We start from the raw sequence: 23,166 nt of genomic DNA, 5'->3' as shown, positions 1-23,166 counted from the left end.
TCCGGTTGGCTGCGTCTTCTCAGCATTTCCAAATCATCGAGAAACTTGTCTATTGTTTCATCTTCTCGTTGCCTCCGTTTCTCGAAGCGCATCATCGCCTGGTGCCCCTGCACCCCTGATCCGAAACGGTTTAACAAGATTTCGAAGATTTTCTCAGCAGTGTCACGTTGATACTGTTTCTTAGCCATGACACAGTTCAGGGCTGTCCCTTCTAAGTTGCTGGTGAGCGCGCTGCATTCCTGTCTCTCCGACAAGTCCTCTTCCTCGAAATGCAGCTTCATTACCTCTATCCAGGTATCAATACAGCCATCAGATTCGTCCTTGTAGCATCTTGGCTTCTTAAAGACTCTTCTGGACTTTTCACTGCGTTCATTGGTTCTAGATAACCGCGTCAGGAATGTCTCCAAAGACCTGTTCAGGGGTTCAAATGCTGTGGCCATTGCCGTAGCATCCCTTGAGTGTCCCGCCTGAGTGTCCTCACACCTTGTCGAAGGCTCTGTGTGCGGTGCATCCCTGCAATCCGAATCACCATGAGCGTTTCCCGCTTGGCCCATGTGACTCCTCTTCGGGCTTGTATGCCCCATGTTGCCAGAATCGCTTCTCCCGGTCGCATGTGTGCTTTGCGTTGGTCGTTCGTTCGAGGTTTGTCTGTTCCCCGTTGAACTTGCTCTACTGTTCGGGCCCCATGCTGTATTACCCCTTGTGGCATAGCCTGATGAACTGCCCCTGCCTCTAGTGGATCCATTTGTCTTCCTCCTTTGATGTTCATTGAAGTTCACCCTCGGTTCCCTGCTGGGACCTCCCGAGTTCGGCTCTCCTTCTTTTGGTCCACTCTTGCTGCTTAGTAGCCCGTCCAACTAATCCATGATAGCCTGCGTTCGCCTCTCCATCATCGCGTCTATCTTTGTGTCAAGAGACCCAAGAGACTGCTCTTGCTGAATTCTTAACTTCTCCCTGTCGGCTCTTAAGCGTAACTCCCTCTGTTCCGCCTCCCTTGTCATTCGCGACAAGTTCCTCGTCATATGTTCGTCCGTTCTTTCTTTCAAGCGTTTTTCGCTTCTGCCAACTTCTTGTCTGTTGCGGTTTATTTCTTCCCGCAGACTTTCTCTTTCAATGTGAACTGCTCTTTCTAGTTCACTCATTCTTATCGACATCTGTTCATTTTGTTCTCCTAAACTGCCCACTATGTTGTTTAAGGCTTCCTCTAGTGCTGCCCCGTTATCCATGAGTGGCGTCACTAGTGGTGGTGTAACTCTGTCGGTCCCAGGTAGCTTCGTGCTGGTAGAGATCCGGCCTTGACTCTCTGTCTTGACGTTTTATCATGATTTATTTCAGGATCCGCTAACGCGTTGCCAAGCCCTCTGGTTCTACTCTCTTCAGGTTGTGGCTCCGAACTTGTCCTAATCGTGAAGTCCTGTGTTTGCCTCTTTGCTTATCGTTGTCACTACACCAAATTTATCCATGGTTCCAGTCTCTCTTCCGACGTGTGCCTCACTCTCCTGGATCGAACTATTGAGACTGACTTGAGATCCAAAGTCCCCTTGCTCCTCTTCATCCTCTTCCTCCTGGGACTCCCCATCGTTTCCTGCTCCTCCTCCCATGCTGAATGGAAAGATGTTTCCGAAGGTGTTCTTCATTCTTTCTGAGAACGATGATGAGGTTGTTTGTTTTCCAGTTCCGCTTGCCATCATAGTGTTGTCTGTCGGAGATCTTCTAGTTGCCGTTACTTCAGTTGAGATGTCGGACAGTTCCGACATCTCCTCTCGATCCAACGTCCCGGTGGAAGTGGCAAAATCATGGCCTTGTTCTACCGGAGTAGATTCACTCGCCAGCCTTCTGCCTCTCCCTTCCAGTCCATTTACTCCCTGGTTGTCGTTCATGGTATGGTCCGTATTGACCTCCACTTCTAACAGTTCTCTTCGCTCTTCTGAGGTCTTTTGACTTCTCGTTTCAACCATTCTGCCTGAAACCGTCCCCTCTTTATCGGACCGGGTTCGCTTGATCCAATCCACAAAAGGATCGGTCATCGTTTTTCTTTGCTTTTCAGGTATGAATTTCCTAGAGCTATTACCTCGTTTTGGTATCCTTGACTTGTCTAAACTCATTCTTTATTTGTCACTTTCCTATGCCTACTCTTGACTCAATTGCTAGAGACCTTATAGTTTTATTAACAATAATAATGACACAACACAATAAATTTCACCAGATTCTATTAAATAGTGACCACGAATCCCTGTATGTTGTCAGAGTACAGTTTGTATAAAATTTATTCACACTAACCGATTATCGGTCCAAAGATTTTGAAACTAGCACAATATGATGTTATCAGTCAATTTAAAAGATAGTGTACTCACTACCCAATCAAGCACAGTTTACGTTGATTTAAAATCAAAAACAAATAATTTATTTTGACACAATATGAATGTATATATAAAAAAAACGTATGTGTCTTGTACTCTTAGTCGGTCGCAGTACAATAGTCGAACCTGTCTTTTAAAGAAAAAGCTTTCCCTGCTCGGTGCCGCACCAAACAGACAAAACTTTGAAGGCAGTAATTTTCTCAAGTGGGCGTCTATTGCACCCACCGAGTACTGTGTTACCTATCTGCCTTCGGACTGCCCGAGCTACACCTACTAAAATCCTCAGGGCAGTCACTTTTCCCAAAAACGTATTATGTTTCAATCCACACCAATGAATCACGCTCTTTTTAATTTAGACTTAGTGTCGCGAATATCCGAGTTCGGACCTGTTTTGTATTAGTCTGGTTCTTATTGAAAGGCAAGTTACCAGTGCAGTCACTGATACCTAGCCTGTGTGTTAATAACCTAATACCTCTCACTTTTTAGTCTTTCTTTCGTCTACCTAAGTCCTTAATAAAATAATACCCCTCCGGATTGGCACAAATAGGACCCTTCCGGATTGATAGAATCTAGACCCCTCCGGATTTGGACCCCTCTGAGTTGGTTAATAGAAGACCCCTCCGGATTTGGACCCCTCCGAATTAGCAACTATAAGACCCCTCCGGATTCGGACCCCTCCTAACTTGAAAAATCTTTGACCCCTCCGGATTAGGAGCCCTCCGGTTTTGTAAAAGTGGCTTTTCGGAGATTTCCTTTTTTCAACCTATACCCCTCCGGATACGTTCTCCGATGCAATTATGCTCTTTCAATTAACTGGGAAGGGTATGTACTACCTTCCTAGACCCTTCCGGATTGAAGTTAAGCCTTTTATTTGACAATTCACGCTAACGGTGAAGGGTCTTATCACTTGCCTAACTTCGACTCTATTATGGTTGTCTTGTGCCTTCAGCCTTCCCTTTTTGTCTAGAACTGTCCTAAGTTACTTAGTTCAATCGCTATCAACTTTTGGTAGGGGTATAAGGGTTTTTCAGAAAAATTTATAAAACGTGAAGGGTGTACCCCTCCGGATTTGTGTAATTTGCTAAAAACAATCTCAAAAAATTTTCTCGCTCGCTTTTCCGAAAAATTTCTGATCCTATTAGTAAGCTCAGCTAATTTCTGATCTATTGGTACCAAGATCAACTCGATATGATCAGTAGTTCCAAAGTTATTAACCAAAACGTCTTTTTTCCGAACTCAAAAAATTTTCTCTCTTATAGGTTCCGCCTAACTTTTTCCGCAAATCTGGTCCTTTCGACCTAAAAATTATTGATCCGAGCTCAGAAGGCCTATACTCTTCTAGTTCAATGCAAAAGACCCAATCTAAAACGCTATTGTAGAAAAATTTTGCGAAAAACTATGCTACCTGGACCCCTCCGGATTGATGAATCCACCAAATCAAACACGTTATGTTCGATTTCTCTGCAACCCGGAAGGCTTTCGGGTAGCGGATTTTAAGACTTGTAGATTCACTAGTGGACGTTGTCCGAACAACTATTTTTACTGTCCTACCTCAAAAATTTCAAAAAATTTTCTAAATTTTTAGTGTTTCTTACTATCAAAAATTGGGAAAATTTGGTTTTTGGTACCAAACTAGTTCCAACCACTTCCGAACTAAAGTTAACCGGTTCTACTTATTACAGTAGTGCAGTTACGATGTAACACACTAACTTAGCGCTTTTTTCCGTTTCAAAAAATATCGATATCTCAAAAATCGCGACTTGTGGGGGGATCAAAATATCGCTATTTTGACCCTAAAAACCGGTCTGTTTTCGTTGTTTTTCACTGAAAAACGATATGTGACTATTAATATAGGCTATATGAATAATAATATTAGTAATACTATACCCCTCCGGGTTTGTTTATTATCCGAATTAAGGTGCTTAACTCGGATATTCGCAGTTCGGTGAAGGGTCACTACAGTGCAGCACTGTCGAGCCCCCCACAGATTACTATCTTACTTTTTGTACCAAAAGGGATACAAAACTTGTTAACGATACCCAACAGTCGATTGTTGTTGTCGTTGAGCCCCTTCTTGTTGCTCCTTGAACTGCTTGCCGGATCGGTCTTCACCCAAGACCCTTCCGAATTGAGCGCGAATCAGCTGACCCTTCCGGATTGAGCGCAATTTATCATTAACGTGCTTAAATGCTCAAATAACCCTACAGTACAAGCCTCACAAACGGGCTACAAAATTGATCGTAACGATCCTGACTGATATAAATGCCTGTAACAACAATATATCTATCAACAACAAACGGGGGGGTTGAATCACATCTTGTCTGGGGGGATGATTTCTACTGATTTTTTACTTTTTTACTGTTTTTGGTTTTTTCGGTTATTTTTTATGTTTTTTGTTTTTCTTGGGTACTATACTACTTTTTGTTTGGTTTTGCTGATATCTTTAAGTGTTTTTGGTCACAAACCACTCAGGGGATGAGGGGTTCATGATTCCCCCCACCCTTCCTGGTTCGTGAATTTTCGGTCTTAACTAGGTTAAAAAACTATTCACGGTAATCCGGAAGGCTTCCGCGTTCCGAACTACCCTTCCGCCCCGGCAGTTTAGGCCTATTAAGGGCGTTAATGTGAGCATCCGCTCGGCGCGGAGTGCTCGTTAACGGTTCCGCCGGTCATGATGTTATGAAAGAATAACACCCAGGAGCGCCATAAAAACATACATGTAACATTCGCCCGGAAGATACATATCGACGGATAACAAAACTAAGTCTTAAGACGACTGGCTAGCGTCTAAACAGAGCTTTGCATGTTTTTCACCGTCTCTACCAAGCCAGTACTTTTCGGTGGTCTTTCTTACATCAGGCTGACAAAAACGTTACTGTTCTCCGGCTTCGACCAGAACGCTCAAATTAACTGAATTACATGCGAAATTAGTGAGCTCATGGCTGGGTCTCTGTATCCCCAGACCACGAGGTCACTCCTAAAAACAGGGCTACTACTTATCATATTACTATTGTTTTTGTTCAGTAGATAAAAATCATCATCTCCATCGAAGATGGATCAACCCTTTCCCCCAACTCCTAGCACCTCATCCTTGTCAAAACTAATCAAAATATCAGTTAAATTCAAGTCAGGACATGACAGGATGCTAAAAGTTTATGTGAGTTAATAAAAGTTTCCGTCCCGAGACCCTTCCGGATTCTTGAATCCGCCGAATCAAGCTCCTTACTCTTGATTTCTTGCTAATCCGGAAGGCTGGTTCTCACCCTTCACCGTTGTTGGCAACGGCCTTGCAACTATTGTAGCAGCACAATAGTTGCAACTCGGAGCGTTCTCTGCTATTCTGTAGTTCGTTGTCGTTTTCCAATCTCGATTTTCGTACTGTTCGCAATCGCAGATAAAAGTTGTTCTGTTTTTTGCTCGCTTTTTTGTTAAAATGGCCGTTTCAGCATTTCTCAGAAACGTGACGTCATCATTCGAATTTTTGAAAATTTAAAATACTAGAATATTCTAGCCCTCACCGTTTGGCTAAACGTTCCAATAACGTCGCTAATCCTTCGAAATCATCAACTCGGAAGGCTTACTGCTCAAAATTCGAATCCTGCATAAATTGCATTTTGGCCATTCTGGTCGAATGTCACATACCTTGGCCATATCAGACTCCATGTTGTCAGATGAGAGTTCGTGATCCGGTTCTTTTAAATTCTGTATCCGTATGCCGTTGAAGCAACTGGGATCTGGTGGTTGAGGTTTCTGGGGACGGGTATCGGAACCACTGAGAACACTTGGGGGGGGGGGGGGAGGGGGGCTGGCTTGTCCACTACTTGGACTAAGCGTTCAAGTTTTTGTTCAATGAGTTTGAGTCTCTTATCGGTCTCCTCCCAGGCAATGGCGGGTTTATCAATTGATCTGCTCAAGCAAATATCACACATGTACACAATATTATCTGATGTTGAAATATACTTGAAGACTTCCCTGGGAATTTTCGCGCAGTCTGCATGTGTCCACTTTGAGCACCGGTCGCACTCGATCCAGTCATCCCCATCGGTTCTGCTGCATTTGAGACATTCTTCTTCGTCTGCTCTGATGTCGGTCGTTGATTTAGTCCTCGTATTCTTCTGGTTTTTCTTTCCGGCTGCAGGCATGTTGTGAGTTGGGAGAGTCAGGTTCAGTCCTCGCTCATATACATATGAAACTATTTAATCAATTTGTCACAACAATTAGTACCTCCCAACTTTGGTACAATACCGTACTAGTACATGTACTAGTACCGGTACCATGTCAACTCTTATAAACTGTCCATGATTGGTGTTTCTTGATAAAATTTCAACTGTTGACCGTGTGGTTTTCTTTTAAATGCTTCGAGTGGCTTAAAACATTCTGCTTAAGAAACTTTCAAAATTGTTCCAAACCTTATACGCAATCTGATTTTTTCAGAGGTAAAAATGGCGCGAGAACAGGTGAAGTTCATGGATGATGATGAGAATGATTTCGATCTCTATGATTTTGACACAAATGAGCAGGTAAGCAATAGTCAGCGTTTTGGGTCTTTACTGTTGTACCCCCCTAAATGAAGAAAAATGAAAATCTCGGAACAAAATTGGATTAATTCCACTCGGAAAGGCAAGATATTAATATAAGACTGGACAAAACGAAGCATTTCTGCTTGGTTTAGCCTCTAACTAGCCTTTTCTTTATTTTTTTTTGCAGTTTTCTGCAGATAAATTTCATAAAAGGAATGCCAAAGTGCAGTTTTTAATTGTTTATTTTGCATTTTTGACTTTTTTGGGCTCGGTTTAGAGCTCGTGATATAAGTTTCTGCATTCCTGAGTAAAATCAGTCCAATTTTGTACCGAAAAGACCCGCGTTTTGATCGAAAGAACGGAAATACAAGGGTTTTTAATAATTATGCTTTCAAGGTGGGACAGCAGCTGAGGGAAGCAGTTAAAACGAGCTATGGAAAGTCTAGTCACGGTAGAGTTGCTGCTTCACGAGCAGGAAAACCGCCATCTTTGCCTGGTGGATCAAACAATTTCGGGGTGAGAGTATCATTAGACTTCTTTTTGATGAAATATATCAGATAGGCAATTTCATGAAACTGTAGTGTTATAATCATAATTCACCTCTAGTTATGAATTGATGAATTTATTGCTAATGACACGGATTTGTTTTAGGCGGTGCCCCCAACATCATTTGGGCGAATGTCGACTGCACAGGCTGCCGCGGAAGCAGCTGCAAGACCGATGACTGCTGTGAGAGCTGCTGGATTTTCATCGGCTAAAGGTAAGTTACCTGTACCATTTTAATAGAGCAACTTTTTGCCTAATTGTTGTGATAAACTTAGTAAATAGTTTCATGTTGAATGAATCGACGAGCCGGATTAGAAGTAGCCCTTGATTAAGACGAAGAGATTTTAGAGATCCGGTTGTCTGAACATTTATCTTGCTCTCATGCAACCTTGTAATTAGACCTAAATTTGTGCCTTCAAAAATCTTAACTGATTAGGAGGGGCATTTTGGGACCATTTTTGGAGTACTTTTTGGTCCATTTTTGGAGACTTCCAGTTAATATCCACCCTCCGCGCTATCTTTTGGACGGTCGCGCCAGAAGCTGGAAGGACAATCACGATTAACCACCAAGTAGGAACCCAAGTTCACCAGATGAAGCGCCAACTAACCAGACACACTGCTGCCAGCGTGCAGCGCGGTTTCGCGGGAGACAATTCGCAGTGTGGTGCGGTATCTGTGGGTTGATCCACCTGAAACGCAGTAGTCTGCGCAACAGCCATTTGAGGACCCCGGATTTCACGTGCAACACCTGCTCAGCAGTATCAGAATTTTCTGAAAGCAGCACCAGCGGGATGACCCAAATGATTGAATTCCTCAATGCACGCGAAATCGAAACAGATAACCAGCCAGCTATATTTAAACACCCGACGCTGTCCGGCAGGACTAACTGCACCCATCAGCTCTGTTTTATCTATCGCTATATGATGCCGTGCCGAACCCAGCGAAAGAATTTACTGGATGCATGGACGAATCATGCAGTAGCATCAAGTGCTCGAAATCATCATGCAAAACAGTCATCGCTCCAACACGCAAATTGACACACCTGGAAAAATACAGCAGAAGCATATTACCTGGTGAAGTACCCGAAGCATGGTTGTCGTGACAGCGCAGGTTTATATGTGCGTGCCGCAAACTTGTATCATGCGTACACCGCGAGTCACATTCGGAACTGCAGTTCCACGATAAGTCACGAAACAGGGCAAGCCACCTCGACCAGCTCAACAGAAGTGCCATCTTTAGATGAAGTCTTGACCTTAAAGCGGGCAACATAGAAGCACATCTTGAAACGAGCTCGTCAAAATTTCGGAAAAGAACTATGATGTCCTTGCTCAGGTCATTTCTATGAACGACCAAGACACATGGACAGAACTGATGATGCTTCCCAAGTGCGTGCTACCGTCAAACAAAAGAGCGGGGAAAAAGCAGAACCTGCCATCCAAAGAAAAGTTTTGTGACAGACAGTTTTGTTCATCGCCGGAGCGTTTTTGACTGCACTGGAGAAAACGGACGACATCCGCCCAATCGCATCGGGCGAAATCCTCAGACGGCTAACGAGCAAATGCGCATGAACTAAACTAAAAATTAAAGCTGCCAGGTTCTTCGAGCCTCTTCAATTTGGATAAACACAACGGATCGAGCATGGACACAAGCACAACTGCCAATACGATTCGGGAGATTTGGCCTGCGGTCGCTGGAACTTCGCTGCAGCCCTGCATTCATAGCCTCACACGTCTTCTCAATGGGTGCCGCATCGGACGTCCCGAAAATGGAAAGAGCTCTTGACATTTTCAACAGCAGAATAGGGGAACATGAACCCCCAGTTCGACTTCTGTGCTCATTCGCCAGAAACCATTATCCAACCCGATTGACGAGCACAGTATCCACGAATTAGAAGAAACGTGCACTCATGCTGAAAAAAGAATGTTAGATGTAGGATTCTCACATTGGAGACTGGATCCGCGCGCAACCTTCAGAAGCGCTTCGCTTAGCCTTATCACCTAAAGAGCCTAACGTTCTCGTCAAATGGCGTCTCGGTCTGTAATTTTTCCCATCCCGTCTGGTGTGATGAAAAGATCTGAACGAAAGCCTTAAATTCAGCATATTCGATAGTCATAGTTAAATAGCCAGATTGGCCAACAGTTTCTTTCAAAAAAAATGACAAGAAAAACAAAAACTCACAAAATGGCGCTAAAAATACTTCGAAAAAATTTTCCAGGAGTAAAACTATGTTTCGAATGAAAATTTCCCGGGTTTTCTTTCTTACGCTTGCGATTAGCAAGCGTTTTCAAATCGAAATAGAGGTTTTTTTTGGGTTAAAAACTTGTTAAACGGATCACTTTGTATCTTGTTTCAATAAATTCAAATTTCCAAGCGTCTCCTGTATAGTAAGTCTGGAGGTAACGAGTACGCCTGCGCTGCAAAGATCCTGGGTTCGAATCTGGCCAGGACCTGTTTTTTCCAAACGAAGCATGCTGTTTCAAAAAATTGTCAGCTTAGTATTTGTCTGCCTGTTTTGTTGGCTCAGTTGCCACACCTTGAATTTTTTACTGTATGCCGCTTTTCTTGTAATTGATTTTTATGTTTTCATTTACTATTGCAATTTGTGATTGTAGTTACCTTGACTTGGCTTATTTTCTTTTTTTTGTTGATTTGAAAATTTTTTCGGTCCAACTGATTTTAACTTATATTTAATCGGCAGACTAACCTAATTTTTGGTCGTTCGAGAGAACCATAGTTTGTATGCTTTCCTCCGGGTCGCACAAAACGTTAATAATCCAAGAATAGAATTAATAGTTCAAAGTTTTTCATGGCAACAATTTTATGTTCGCTCATTATTTGTTTTTGAATTTTCATTACAGGTCGTTGAATGTGTTTCTGGACGTGTTTACCGTAAATAGAACATCATACAATATTTGAAGTTTTTTTTGTTGCGATTTCTTAGAAAGTTTTTCCGTTTTCTTTGGACTTAGTTGCTTTCCTTCCTTTCCTGTCTGCTAGCTTGCAATGCTGTTTTTGTGGTATCGCATGTGATGCGAAGCTCCGCTTCGCCTCTGTGTATAATAAGCCTCTCGCCTGCTATTTTTGCTTGAAATTAGACAAAGTCAATAATTTCAAACCGGTTTTTCTTGGCACTCAGAAAACGTTTTGGAAACTTTTAAAACGGCAACTGTCGACGCATTTTGATACCTTTATGGTACTTGATTTTGCATGGAACACAAAGAAAAACTAAATCACACACGAAGGAGGGTTTAGAGTTCAAATAGTGACGCGGGCTGCTAAAATCCCTAATGCATCCTAATTTTTAGCAAGCGATGTTGTAAATGTCATAGCAGGGGTTAGTGATCGAAATAACTAAGAAAAATTTGCAGATTCTGATAAGTCCTTAAATTTTTGTTTTGATTAGAAAACCCTTTGAAAATGACAAGCAGTGGCAATCAGGGTCCGAAATTGTCGGAGTTCAATGACACCCCCGAAGAGAGGGTGAAGATGCTGGAGAAGAAGGTGATGGAGAGGCTACAGCAGAGCTACCTCGCAGCATCCGATGACTTCCGTGAGTCTAACCTTGAAATTGAAAAATGAAACACCATTTACGAGGTCAAATTTTTTATTTATAAAGATATTGCAAAGCATACAAATTCCACTGAAAATTTTATGACCGCTGCTCTGTTTTGTTGAAACAAAAACGACCCACGTTACCCTAAAGCAAAGAAGGCATTTGTCAAGTCAAATTTTTGACCACAGTTAGCTTGCAAGAAAAAGAATTTAAAATAAACTGATTCTTTCTCCGCTCTGTGAGAACGTTTTTGAGATAATTTTAGTAATTCGAATTTTGAAGTTTATTAGAGCTTTTTCTTTTACTTTCCTGGGATTTTAAGCATGAACTTTTTTTTACAGAAAAGGCACAAGAGTCTGCGCAGATGGCAACACGTGAGTTTGACAAGTTGGAGAGAGAACGTACAACCAATTTACCAGAAAGCAGTCAGAACGTGGACCTGCAGTTCTCGGTGAGTGCTTAGTAGTCAGGCACTGTCACAGGGTGCCTACTTATTCAATGCCACTGGGACTCATTTAGCTCTCAAAAAATAGGAGCACTAAAATAAAGAAGGATATAGAATTCACGCGAAGACGCTAGAGTTGTTAAAATCAATAGCAGATTTACGGAGGGGGGGGGGGACGACCCCCTGTTAGGGATTCGTCCCCCTGCCGACCCAAAGAGTCCCTTCTTTGTACTATTTTGAGATATCCACTTTTGGATGTCTGACCTTTATATTTTTCTAAAGGCGCCTTCGACGTCAATATATACATACTAACTTTGAAAGGGGAGCGCGCGCCGATAAAACGTTATTTTTTGGTCGAATTTTTCCATTAAGTGTCCAAAACGCCTTTTTTGGCCCGTTTTTTGAAAAAGTTGCTTGCGGAGCAGAAAGTTTGGTCATTACAGGGTCTTAAGAGTGATTTGGGAGAGCTCAGAAAATCAAATTGGTCGACCTAAAAAGTTTTTTGAAAATCAACCCACCCCCCCCCCCCCCCACCCTAGATCCGCGCCTGGTTAAAATCCTTCATATTATCCTAAATTTTCAGCAAGCCAAGTCTAAGGTGGTACAGCAGAATTTGGAAAAATTGCACTAATCTGCAGTCCTCATCTACTCAGAAATTATTTGTTGAGTTCTTGTGACGTAAAATGGTGATCATTCATTACATTTTGAGAAAATCAGAAATAATTTTCCATTTTTTGATTGAAAGTTTTCGAGCTCAACAGTATATTTAGGTGAAACTCAACAAAGCAATTCTGCTGCAGAAGACTGAAAAATTCGAGGCTGCTAAGCAAGCGTACCAGGAGATAATTCACAGCAAGAACTTCTTGGATCCAATAACTAAAAGATTCAACGTGAATATTGGAAACATGCTAATTAAGAGCAGAGTCTATAATGACAAAGAGTACAAAAAGGCTATTGATAACACGCCGCAGACGCACAAGCTGATCAAGTGTAAAATAAATATGAACAGGGCGATTGTGTTGATAAAGAAGAGGAAGTATGAAGATGCGGCGGATCTGTTGGAACAGATATTTGCAAACAAAGATACCAGCTACGATATCAGAGCAGGTTGGTTACTGTTATAGGACTCGACTCGATCATTTCACGTGTAGTTTTTTTTGCGACCGACCTCACCCTCAAATATGAAAGCTTGACATATCCCTGTTTGCAGTCTCGTTTTATTGATTTTTTTTCGTGGAGGAAGGGTAAAATACCTGTTCGTCTTACGCAAACTTGAGACTGCTCCAAATCTTGTTTGTGGGTAAACCATTATTTTTTTCCCATTTTTATCTATTCAATCGAATTTTGACTTGTTAGTTTTCCTTTATTTGAGTCTTATTGTTTATTGTGTCGTTTTTTTGGATTAAATCTTGAATTTTGTTCATTCTCATTTTTTTTGCCAGCTTTCCATTTGATTATATTTAACTGCACTTTTTCGTGTATTTCATGTAGCTTACAACCTGTTGATGTGTCGCTACATGTGTGGTGACAGACAAGGAATGAAGAGTGCGTTTGAGAGGATGTTGCGAATAGACCTCAACCTCACCCCAGACGACCAGTACTTCAAACACGATGTAAGACCTAAACATCTTTTACAAGTCTTTTACAAGACTCTTAAAAAAACAAAATACCGCCTATGGAATTTGACTTATCCGCTGCCATATCATCTTTCTCTCTTAAAAAACTTTCTCTCTTATGAAAACCTAAGCATATTGGTTCAAACATATGCTTAGGTTTTCATACTAAGAAAGTCGTTGGCTGTGCGACAATTAGTAATAGGGGAAAATTCGTGACTAGCGACAACTCGTAAAAAGCTATTGGCAGGTAGCGATTGCCTGCTTCGCTGCGCTTGCATTTAGAACGAGAGGAATAGCGCTCGAGGATAATTGCTTGTCGCTCAATCTACTGTTACCAATTATCACATGTTATGAATTGTCGCAAATTACAAATTGTCGCTTCACGAGCAAAATTAGCAGCTATCATTATATAGTTTTGAGCTTGATTCGAATCCTTTCCAGCTGACCAAAAACGGCGGAATTTTTTTTTTTAACGCAAGCCAATGCTTGTTATGAAACGAGTTAACTTTTTTCCAACCTATTTGGCATAAATTAGTGCTTAACAAATTATTGTTCAGTTTCAATGTCTTTTTTATGTAGTATGTGATATATCCGACTATCGGTGGCTAGTTTTTTAAGAGAGAAAGATGATATGGCAGCGGATAAGTCAAATTCCATAGGCGGTATTTTGTTTTTTTAAGAGTCATTGAAATAGTGAAGACTCAAGAATAGATCATGACTTTTTTTCAGAAAAAGTTTTAAGCGTTTTCCTGAGCGTAGTGTGATAGTCAGGGTGACCAATTGGTCTGTAATTACAGACAGGTCTGTAAAGTCTGTAAAAAGTCTGTTTTTTTACATTGGTCTGTATTTTATTGCTGGGCAAAGTTTTCATTGACATTCTGCTTTAATCAGGGTTCCTACCAATGTTAAATATGTTTCAGATATGCCATGTGTCTTCTCTCAGCAGATGGAAGAAAAATACCGATGGGCTGCGGCTGTGCCTGGTCGGCTGGAACAGGCAAAGTGCTCGTTAGACGGGAAGTTGATCAGTGTGCGCAATGGTGCGATTCAGTTGGGGCAACATGAGAAGCAGAAAATCCATATCGATGCTGCAGCGGCGCTTCCTAGACAGCCTTCTATTCAAAACTCGCTGGTCTCCGCTGTTGACGACGACTCAGGGCGGTTGAGAGCCACATTTTACCACGTTGTTCGAATTGCTTTGGATGGTGGCTCGTTTCGAAGCAGTGACTGTGTGTCCCAAAAGCGTTCTTTGTATTCGGTGATGTTTCCAGATTCCCGTTTTGCCTAAATTTGTTGTGGGCGAACCAAGGCGCGGTTGCCTTTGGAAAATGTTGGAACTAATCATGAAACTACTCAACAGACTTGGCCATTCTCTCGTTCTTTCTCCAGCAGGTTATGTTTCAAATTTGTATGACACTAAAACCGGAAAGCCCCTAAGATTTCCTAACAAATCATCCGCGCTACATGTCACGGAATACGAACATGTACAAGTTGCTCTGGATCAACTATCCGAATATGATCTTAAAGCCATACAACTGCTCTGGTCACAGTACAATGAGCAACAGCTCCATCGACTTCTTGACCGATTTTCGCCGTTTCTTCTTTCTCCGATCGTTCGCAGATGCTATATTATATATGAAACGCAGAGTTCCGACAAGTATATCAGAGTTCTGGGTAACCTATGCAAGTACGTGCATTGCAACGGAGTCAAAGCATTAGATGAGCTTGCTAGTGTTCGTCTGGAACACATCACTGAAGCTTCCCTTGGCGCCATGTTTACTCAGTCTCTCCTTTCAACCTCTCCCACGCTTCGCCGTCTCGTGCATTCAATAAAAATAGTTATTCCTCATAACATGATTGTCGAAGCCGGATTTTTGAAAATGAAATTTAGCAAGGGCGTTTTTCAACCAGGAACTCGCGCTGATCTTTACGACAGTCTAAGATTTGTTTCTGATTTCTTCGACAGAGTCCTTTGAGAAATACATTCCGTCCCAAATTCTTCTGAATCAGATGTCTGCAGCAAGCCATCTTTATAAGGAATCTGAGAAGCAGCGCATGAAAGAGGAAGACAAATGGAAAGTGAAAAGCAACGAGTTGCGTCGGCAAATTGGTATTTACCAACGGAGATCGTCAAAAGTCCTCAAGCGCGAACTGTCAGAAACAGAAAAAGAATTGGCAGAAGCCGAAAAAGTCCTTCAAAATATCAAGGAGAAGAAAGAGCGACTCCAAAACGAACAAAGGGGAATTAATTCCCGATCAGATGACATTTCAGCGAAGATTGTAAACGTGATCTTGAAATAATCATTTTGTTCTTTTTTGTTGTAATTTAAACTATCATTCGAAATAAATTTTTTGTGGAATACTAGTTTTCGCTGCGTATTCAGACTAGTCTGTATTTTTTCACGCCCGAAGTGGTCACCCTGGTGATAGTGCGATGCAACTTTTTCTCCAACCTTAATCGCAAATAAAAGTGTCAGTTTTGAAATTTTGAATTCTCTTACGTTTTAGTTGATTTCATGTGTTAAAAGGAAGGCAAACTCCACTATTTAACAGCGAAAGTTGAAAAGTTGCGAAAAACGTGATTCACTTCTAGTTTCGAAATTAGAATCAATTTTTCATATTTCTCAGTGGTTTAAAACATTTACCTTTTGTTCCAGTTTTCTCAAATTGTGTTTATTTATCAAAAAAGAGCCATAGCTTAAGTTCGCCATAGCGTGAAAGAAATGCAAATCAGTTTTCTCTTCGTAAACCTGCCTAAGATTCTGCACTTTTTCGTTTAGGATTCGGTAGGTTTTCTTTTTTGTAAATTGGTTTCCGCTCGAGGCGTTAAAAAAACTAAGTTTTTGAAGGAAGGCGTCTTTTTGCAAATTTGCTATTACTTTCCAAATACTAGGGTGTGGACCACTAAAATATGATTTTGCCATAATGCCAGCCCTCACTGCATTTGTTGTTTTTGCCAAACCGGATGTTGCTGCATCTCTCTGGTTCCATAGTGAAGGGGGAATAGGACTTATTTTATTTTGCATTCTTTTAACTTTTAGTTGATTTCATTTGTTAAAATGAAGGCAAACTCCACTATACAACAGCGAAAGTTAAAAAGATTACAGAAAAAATGATTGACTTCTAGTTTCAAAATATTCATTTTTCGAAGAATATTCATTTTTCTCAGTGGTTTAAAAAGTTTACCTTTTGTTCCAGTTTTCGCAAATTGTGATATTTTATCAAAAGAGAGCCAATCATAAATTAATCTTGAAATTAAACGAGTTTTAGGGGCATGAAATGATTTTCTTTGAAGTGCTTCTTAACCCCCTCTCATATAACCCCAGAATTTGATAACCGCACCACAAATTAACCCCTTTCTAATAGCAATTTAGAATCAAAGTGAAACGTACTTGAAGCTACGGAAATCGAAGCCATAGCGTCGATAAACATCAAAGCTTTAATTGCGAGATTTTTCGCAAAGCAAAACGAAATAACGTGCAAGCTGGTATGTGCGGTTCAGATTTGAACAGAATGACCTTGCCGATAGTCTAGACTTTGATTAGATTTCTCCAAAATTGAACTTTATATTGGAACAATCTTACTAATAATAGATTAATTGGTTGACTTTAAATAAATTATGCAATGAATATTGATTGTGACCAGTAACTTTGATCGATGTAATCTATTTTTTCTTCAGATGCCAATCATTTTAAATTAAAACTGAACTAAAATTTCGAACCATCTAAACTTTGTCAATTTTTTTTGAACTGTCGACATGCAACGAAATGTCCGAAGGGTTTGCCATCCCCTAGTCCCAACCTAGAGTCTCACCAAAGGAGTGATTGCTTCGGGGATTAAAGTCCTAGAGACAGGATTTTTCAAATGTGAGTCGAGCCAATGCGATTTTTTACGTCTCCGGGAGGCTGAAAGGAGACGTCTTTTCTCAAAAAAAATGACAAACAATATTTTAATTTCAAAATATATGCAAAGAACAATTGAACAAATTTTTAGCTTAAGTTCGCCATAGCGCAAATCAGTTTTCTCTTCCTATACCTCTATAATATTCTGCACTTTTTCGTTTAGGACTCGTAAAGTTTTATGTTTTGTAAATTGGCGCCCGCTTGAGGCCTCAAAGAAACTAAATTTTTGAAGGGAGGCGTCTTTTTGCAAGTTTGCGGTTAATTTCCAATTACTTGAGTGTGAACCTTTAGAAATGACTGTATGCCATAATGCTAGCCCTCAACAGCATTTGTTGTTCTTGCCAAACCGGATGTTGTCACATCTTTGGTTCCACAATGAATGGGGGAAATAGGACTTCTCGGTTAGGGACAAGACGTAATTGAACCAGAATACAGGCAGAGTTCGTCATTTTTTCAACTTTTTCTACTTTTTTATGGTGCGATCGCATACTATTTGAATTTCCTCGACTATTTTATCGTACGAGTTTCCTGTTTCTTTTTTTTTCGAAAGGCAGTGAGGGTAAAATTTTAAGTGCTAGTGCAAGCTCGTGGTTTGTTTCGTACTCCTTTCTTAATCCGAGTTCCGCAATTTTTCATATAATTTTGAGAAAGATGAAAAAAACATCCAGACAGCTTGGACTCCGGGAAATTTTTTCAAAACGCTTGAGCGGCCTGCTCAAAACCCAGCAATTTTTTTCAGGTTTTAGGGCTTTTAAGACTTGATGGTATAATTTCTCCGTTTTATATGGTAAGAAGGCATACATGCAAGCGGGGGATATCCTTGAAAGACAAACATGTATAGAGTAAAGTTGATAAAACATTTTAGGAGTGATATTCTGAGTTTCGTCAGCCAAGCAAAAATTTGACTTTTCGAGCACACGCAGCATTTCTGGGTAGCTGAATACAATAATTTTTTCGTGATCGTTTTGTCCACTGTCAGTTTTTACAAAATTCTGAACTAGCTCCTTTATTTCGAAATTTCTGGTTGCTGGGGACACTGGTTAAACCTGTTATTGTTGCTTGCGCATGCGTTCTGCATTCAAACTAAATTCTCCTTAATTGGTAGGGCTAATTGAGTGGCAATATTGTCTGTTATGGGCTGAATTGCTGTGGCGACTGCGACGGTCGGGGTATTACTCTCGCTCAGGTCCTGGATCATTTCCAAAACTAGTCGATCATCAGATTTTCCCTTAGATATGTCGTGATTGTGCTCTCCCCTCATTTGAATAACATTTTTGCCATCCGTAGTTGCTAGTGCTCGGCATTTACGAGTCTGGTATTTCAAGCAGTTCCATTTAGTCAGTTAGTGGTTTTGTTCTTACGTTTACGATAATATTTGTGGTCTGATACCACTAATAGGTTTGACTTTTGGGGATAGTGAAATGGAAGGACGCTTCAAAAATATAGCTCCTAGAATGGTAAAACAATCGGGACTCTTCTCATGCGCGAAGGAACGAATGGGCGAAAAAACTTGTGAGACAAGGACCGAAGACAAAATTAGCCGAAAGTCAATTTTTAAAAAGAAGCAATTGCCATTCATTTAAAATGAATTAAATGAAGCAATATTTTGCTTCTTTCATAACGAAACCCTTGAAATATAAAAGTTGTCCCAATTTGGTGGCGGTCAGTTACAATTTGAAAATTTTGAATATTTCTGCTGTTTTTATTTTCGATCAATTTTCAGTCCCTGGAAATGTTCACTTTCTTTCCAAATTTTAGATTACTGAAATCTGATTGGCTGATTTTTATTTTCGCGCATTCGGTTCTTTGCGTATGAGGGATCCCACCAAAACAATTGTTCAAGTGCAAGGCACTGTGATTTCATGTACAATTTTTAAATTTCTTGTTGCTTTCAATTAGCACCATGTAGCTTATCCCTGTTTTAAACGCTTGAAAGAGGGATTATTTCTCTGACTAATCGCAATGCAATTATTTTCGAGATGCTAGAGGCATCAAATGAATTAAGACTGGCTTTTTAGGCCTCAATTAGTACTAATAATTGGAAACTCCGTTACTTATAAAAAAAGGACTTATTTTGAAAGAAATTATCGGTTTTAAAAAGGGGTTAAATTGTTTTGGGGTTATCTTGTTACGGGGTTATAAAGTTGGGGGTGTAAAGATTGGGGGCTAAATAACGTGGGGTTTAAGAGTGGGACATTTTTTAAGTTTGCTTGGGCTCATTGGCTTTGCTCCAACTGTCTGTTGCCAATGTTCTAATTTATTATTTTCTTGAATTTCAAAGCTTACCGTTTGCCAATTTTTTGCTTTCAGTTACGAATTGCAGTTAAACATTTTTGTGCGTTAATCACAGTGGTAGGAGCATTTTATTCACAGCAACCAGTTTTATACACAGCAATCAGTTATATTCGCTTTCTTCAATTGTAGTGACTTGCAACTTATGTGGTTTTTTTTCAGAAGACAGATACTAAATGGAATGAGTTGGTGGATGCGATCAAAGGAGACAGACTGTACCACTACGAGAAGAGCAAAAGAGACAAGGCTGACCAGTTGGTGGTCAGATCCGCCAAGCTCATAGCCCCCTGCATCGAGCCAGAGTTCTCACAAGGCGAGTGATTAAACGCCAATGATTCTTTCTGGCAAAAAGTCCTCATGATTATTTAAAGTTTAATCGTGTGGATTCTTTTTGTTTGGAAATCTGTTTTTGTCAAATTTGTTGAACCTTCTGATTATCAAGTGAATCAGTTTCAGAGATAAGCTCCATAATTTGATTAATTAATTGATCGAAAAACAATCATGTAAGTCATTTTGAGTCAAAAATCAAAATGGCTGACCTAAAAAGCTTCAGTCAATATAATTCTTCGAAACATCGCCCCCTTCCGCCATCATAAAATTCCTAAGTATGCCACTTCTCATAGTTTATTTTGTTGCAGGATTCGACTGGGTTGCTGATCAAATGAAAACAGCAGAACAGTACAAACATCTCTACAACGAGATCCAGATTAGCAAAGCCATCTCATATGTGAAGATGAAGAAGTTCAACGAGGCCATTGACACCCTGAAGGAGTTTGCCAAGAAGGGCTCTGACATCGCGGGAAGTGCCTCGACTAACTTGGCAGCCATCTTCTTCCTCCAAAATGACCTTCAACAGGCACAGAAGTATGCCACAATTGCAGTCGAGTTGGACCCATACAATGCTCAAGGTATGCAAACAGGAGTCCCGTTTAAAAGTTACTTCGAATTAAATTTGGGATGAGAGTTTATGTTTAACTTAAAGAATCACCACTTATTTTTTGCCTTCTTTCGGTATGAAAGTTTAAATGGAGAGCAATGGTTAGCATCATTTTAGTTTCTGTGTCTTTGGATTTGTTTTGATTATATCAAGTTGAGGTTAGTAGGATTGATTCTTTATATAACTAGTTTTTTTAGCCTTCAATAACAAGGGCTGTGTGTTGTACAAAGAGGGTCAGTTTTCTCAGGCTTACCAATTCTTCAGTCAGGCATGCAAGAATGACGCCACGTGCATAGAGGCACTCTACAATATGGGTTAGTACACTTAATTCAGATGTACACTAGTTAACAAGCAGTTTTTAATTTTCAATCTCGTTATATTTTTTACAGGAAACAGTGAAGGTTTTTTTTCTGAAGTTCATTTTTCATTAATTGTATTTTGATGCGCTTTTTTGGTGGCCGGGTCTTTAAAGCCCGCGTTTCAATTAACTGAGTTATCCATGTTTTTTCCAGTTTTTGATGAGGTCAACAGAGATTAGTTGAAAGGTGCTTAAACTGATAATTGTTTTCAATATTTTAATATCGTAGTTTTATGTTTTGTCTGTTTCTTTGAGAAGGTCTAAACTTATGATTTTTTCGTTGTTTTAAGTTTTCATCTGTCTTCACTCTGTACAGGTCTGGCGGCGAAGAGCCAGGGTCATTTGGAGGAGGCAAAGGACAGACTGGAGCAGCTGCACTCCATCCTGAGGACAAATGCGGAGGTGGAGTACCAGCTGGCGGAGATCTACGAGAGTATGGGCGACACAGACATGGCCAAGCACTGGTGAGGAAAAAAAAACACAACGTTCCACTCGATGCAATCTTGTCATGTTATTGGAATTTTGTTGCCATGTCATTTAAGCACGTGTCTTTTAATCAGGAACTGGAATTTTTTTCCCGTGAACAACTTTTCTTACATATTCTTCTCTTCTATTCACTTATACGCTTGCGATTAGCAATCGTTATCAAATCGGAATAAAGTCTTTTTTCTAGTTAACAATTAGTCTAACAAAATCAGTTGAATCAATTATGCTGACACGCTCAATTTCGAGAAAATTCAAATTTAACTACCGGGTACTACTCAAATTTTTGATGTATAATTATAGAGTTGTTGATGTATAATTATAGAGTTATGTTGATGATTTTTCGGCTGCATGGTTGTCGACTTAAGCTCGGTCGGTTTGGTTTCCAAATTATCTAGTTCCTGTTTGATAAAAACAGGTATTATAAAAATGTATGGATTCAGGTTTTTTTGAGATTCCTCCCCCTCCCCTGTATGCCTGCATAATCCCCTAGTCTGTTATCACCTTTACTTCACTTTCTACAGACTTCGAAAAATTGTGTGGGGGGAGTTTTTCACCAATATATTTTTTACACTTTCTCAAAAACTGCTCTCCCAAATTTAAGATTTTGGATTCAATAGAGAGAGAGAGAGCGAGTCGCGAGAAGCTCCGCTGCATTAGCGTCTACACCCGATTATGACCCTCAGAAAAGTCAAAATTTCAATTTTTTAAACCGTTTTTTGAAACTTTTTGATTTTTCTTAAAAACTACTCTCCGAAATCTCAAGATTTTGGGTTCAATGAATGGAGCAGGTTGTTGAAACTCCCTTGCATAAGCGGCTACTCCCAAAGTTTTTAATACGAAAATTAATGGCCCTCGGAACTTTCAAAACTTTGATTTTTAAATGTTTTTTCAAACTTTTTGTTTTTTATCGGGAACTACCCTCCTAAAGTTTTTGATTTCAATCGAAAGGACGAGTTGTGGGAAGCTCACATGCTTGAGCAGCTCTATCAAAATTTTTAAACGAAAAGTTATCGCCTTACGAAAAGCGAAAATTGTGATTTTTAAACATTTTTGAAACTTTTTTTTTACTTTTCTCAAAAACTTCCTTCCCAAATCTGAGATTTACGGGTCGATGGAGAGAACGAGTCGCGGGAAGCTCCCCTGCATTAGAAGCTACGCCTAAAGGTTTTAAGACCACATTTTAAGAATTGTTATTTCAGTAATTTTCAAAAGTAATTTTTTTTTTGGCCTATTTTTTTTAGTTGAAAATAAGCCATCAACTTGTGAATTGTGCAGTTTTTGCTTGTTTCGGTTTCTTATATTGACAGTTTTTGTATATTACGTATTCTTAGATAATATCAAACAGTTTTTTCCAGCTTCAGCTGGTCTCTAATATACTTTGCAAACGCTACTGATATATCTATCGTAGTATGTTTTTTTGACTGAAGTTTCAACTTATTGGATGTCGGCTTATTTACCGATTTTTTTCTTAAAGTGTAGTACGTCTCTGAAATCAATTTTTCACGGCCTAAATCCAACCCCACTATGACCTCTTTGAAAATTTAAAATAAATTGAGACGCCAAAAAAATGCTTTTTTGTTTTTTAATTTTTTCATCGTTTTTCCACTTACCTTGTTTGAAGTTCTGTTTACTAATTATTTTAGCATCATGGTGCATTCATCTTATATTTTTTGTATCGCAAGTATTGCGAAGCTCAGCTTCGTGTCTAAGTTTTCTTCTCTTCTTTTATTTTTTTTTTTTTAGGTTTTTTTTGGCCTGGACGTAATACGGTTGCCTTTCTGCCTTAAGCCGAGGAGTTCGAATCCTGACCAGACCTTTTTTTCAGCATCACTGAAATTGAAAAAAAAACGAGAAAAGTTGAATTGTCGGACTTTGTTTGTCTGCTCAAGTTATGTTGGCTAAGTTGCCCCACATAATGGAGTTTGCGGGTGGTCTAAGCAATTTTCATTGCAGTTGCAAGTGTTGTTCATTCTACTTTCAAGGGGTACTTGAATGATTAAAAAAAATCAAAAATTGCTCAAAGATTGTCGACTTAGTTGTCACACCAATGATTGTTTTTGTGCTGTAATCAACTATCATCGTAGTTGCAAATGCAATTGTTGCTCATTGCAGTTTCAGTTGAGACTTTTTATAAAGTCAATTTTTTTGGAT

The 23,166-nt window shown here is 40.0% G+C and overlaps 1 protein-coding gene across 1 annotated transcript in view; it reads left to right on the top strand.

Moving 5' to 3' along the window:
• The window catches only part of LOC134843568 (intraflagellar transport protein 88 homolog), a 519,299-nt gene that overhangs the window by 486,331 nt on the left and 9,802 nt on the right, over positions 1–23,166 (top strand). The window contains exons 2-12 of the mRNA XM_063859692.1: positions 6,793–6,880; positions 7,277–7,396; positions 7,532–7,640; positions 10,830–10,976; positions 11,321–11,430; positions 12,195–12,531; positions 12,916–13,037; positions 19,397–19,547; positions 19,873–20,142; positions 20,369–20,485; positions 20,846–20,993. Of these exons, the coding sequence (XP_063715762.1) occupies positions 6,803–6,880; positions 7,277–7,396; positions 7,532–7,640; positions 10,830–10,976; positions 11,321–11,430; positions 12,195–12,531; positions 12,916–13,037; positions 19,397–19,547; positions 19,873–20,142; positions 20,369–20,485; positions 20,846–20,993 (1,709 nt within the window). The 5' untranslated portion in view covers positions 6,793–6,802. The remainder of the gene's footprint in view (positions 1–6,792; positions 6,881–7,276; positions 7,397–7,531; positions 7,641–10,829; positions 10,977–11,320; positions 11,431–12,194; positions 12,532–12,915; positions 13,038–19,396; positions 19,548–19,872; positions 20,143–20,368; positions 20,486–20,845; positions 20,994–23,166) is intronic.

The sequence above is a fragment of the Symsagittifera roscoffensis genome, chromosome 4 (assembly GCF_963678635.1).
Source record: "Symsagittifera roscoffensis chromosome 4, txSymRosc1.1, whole genome shotgun sequence".
Taxonomy (NCBI): domain Eukaryota; kingdom Metazoa; phylum Xenacoelomorpha; order Acoela; family Convolutidae; genus Symsagittifera; species Symsagittifera roscoffensis.
Note: the sequence above shows the minus strand (reverse complement) of the source record. Positions and strands in the feature narration are given on the sequence as shown.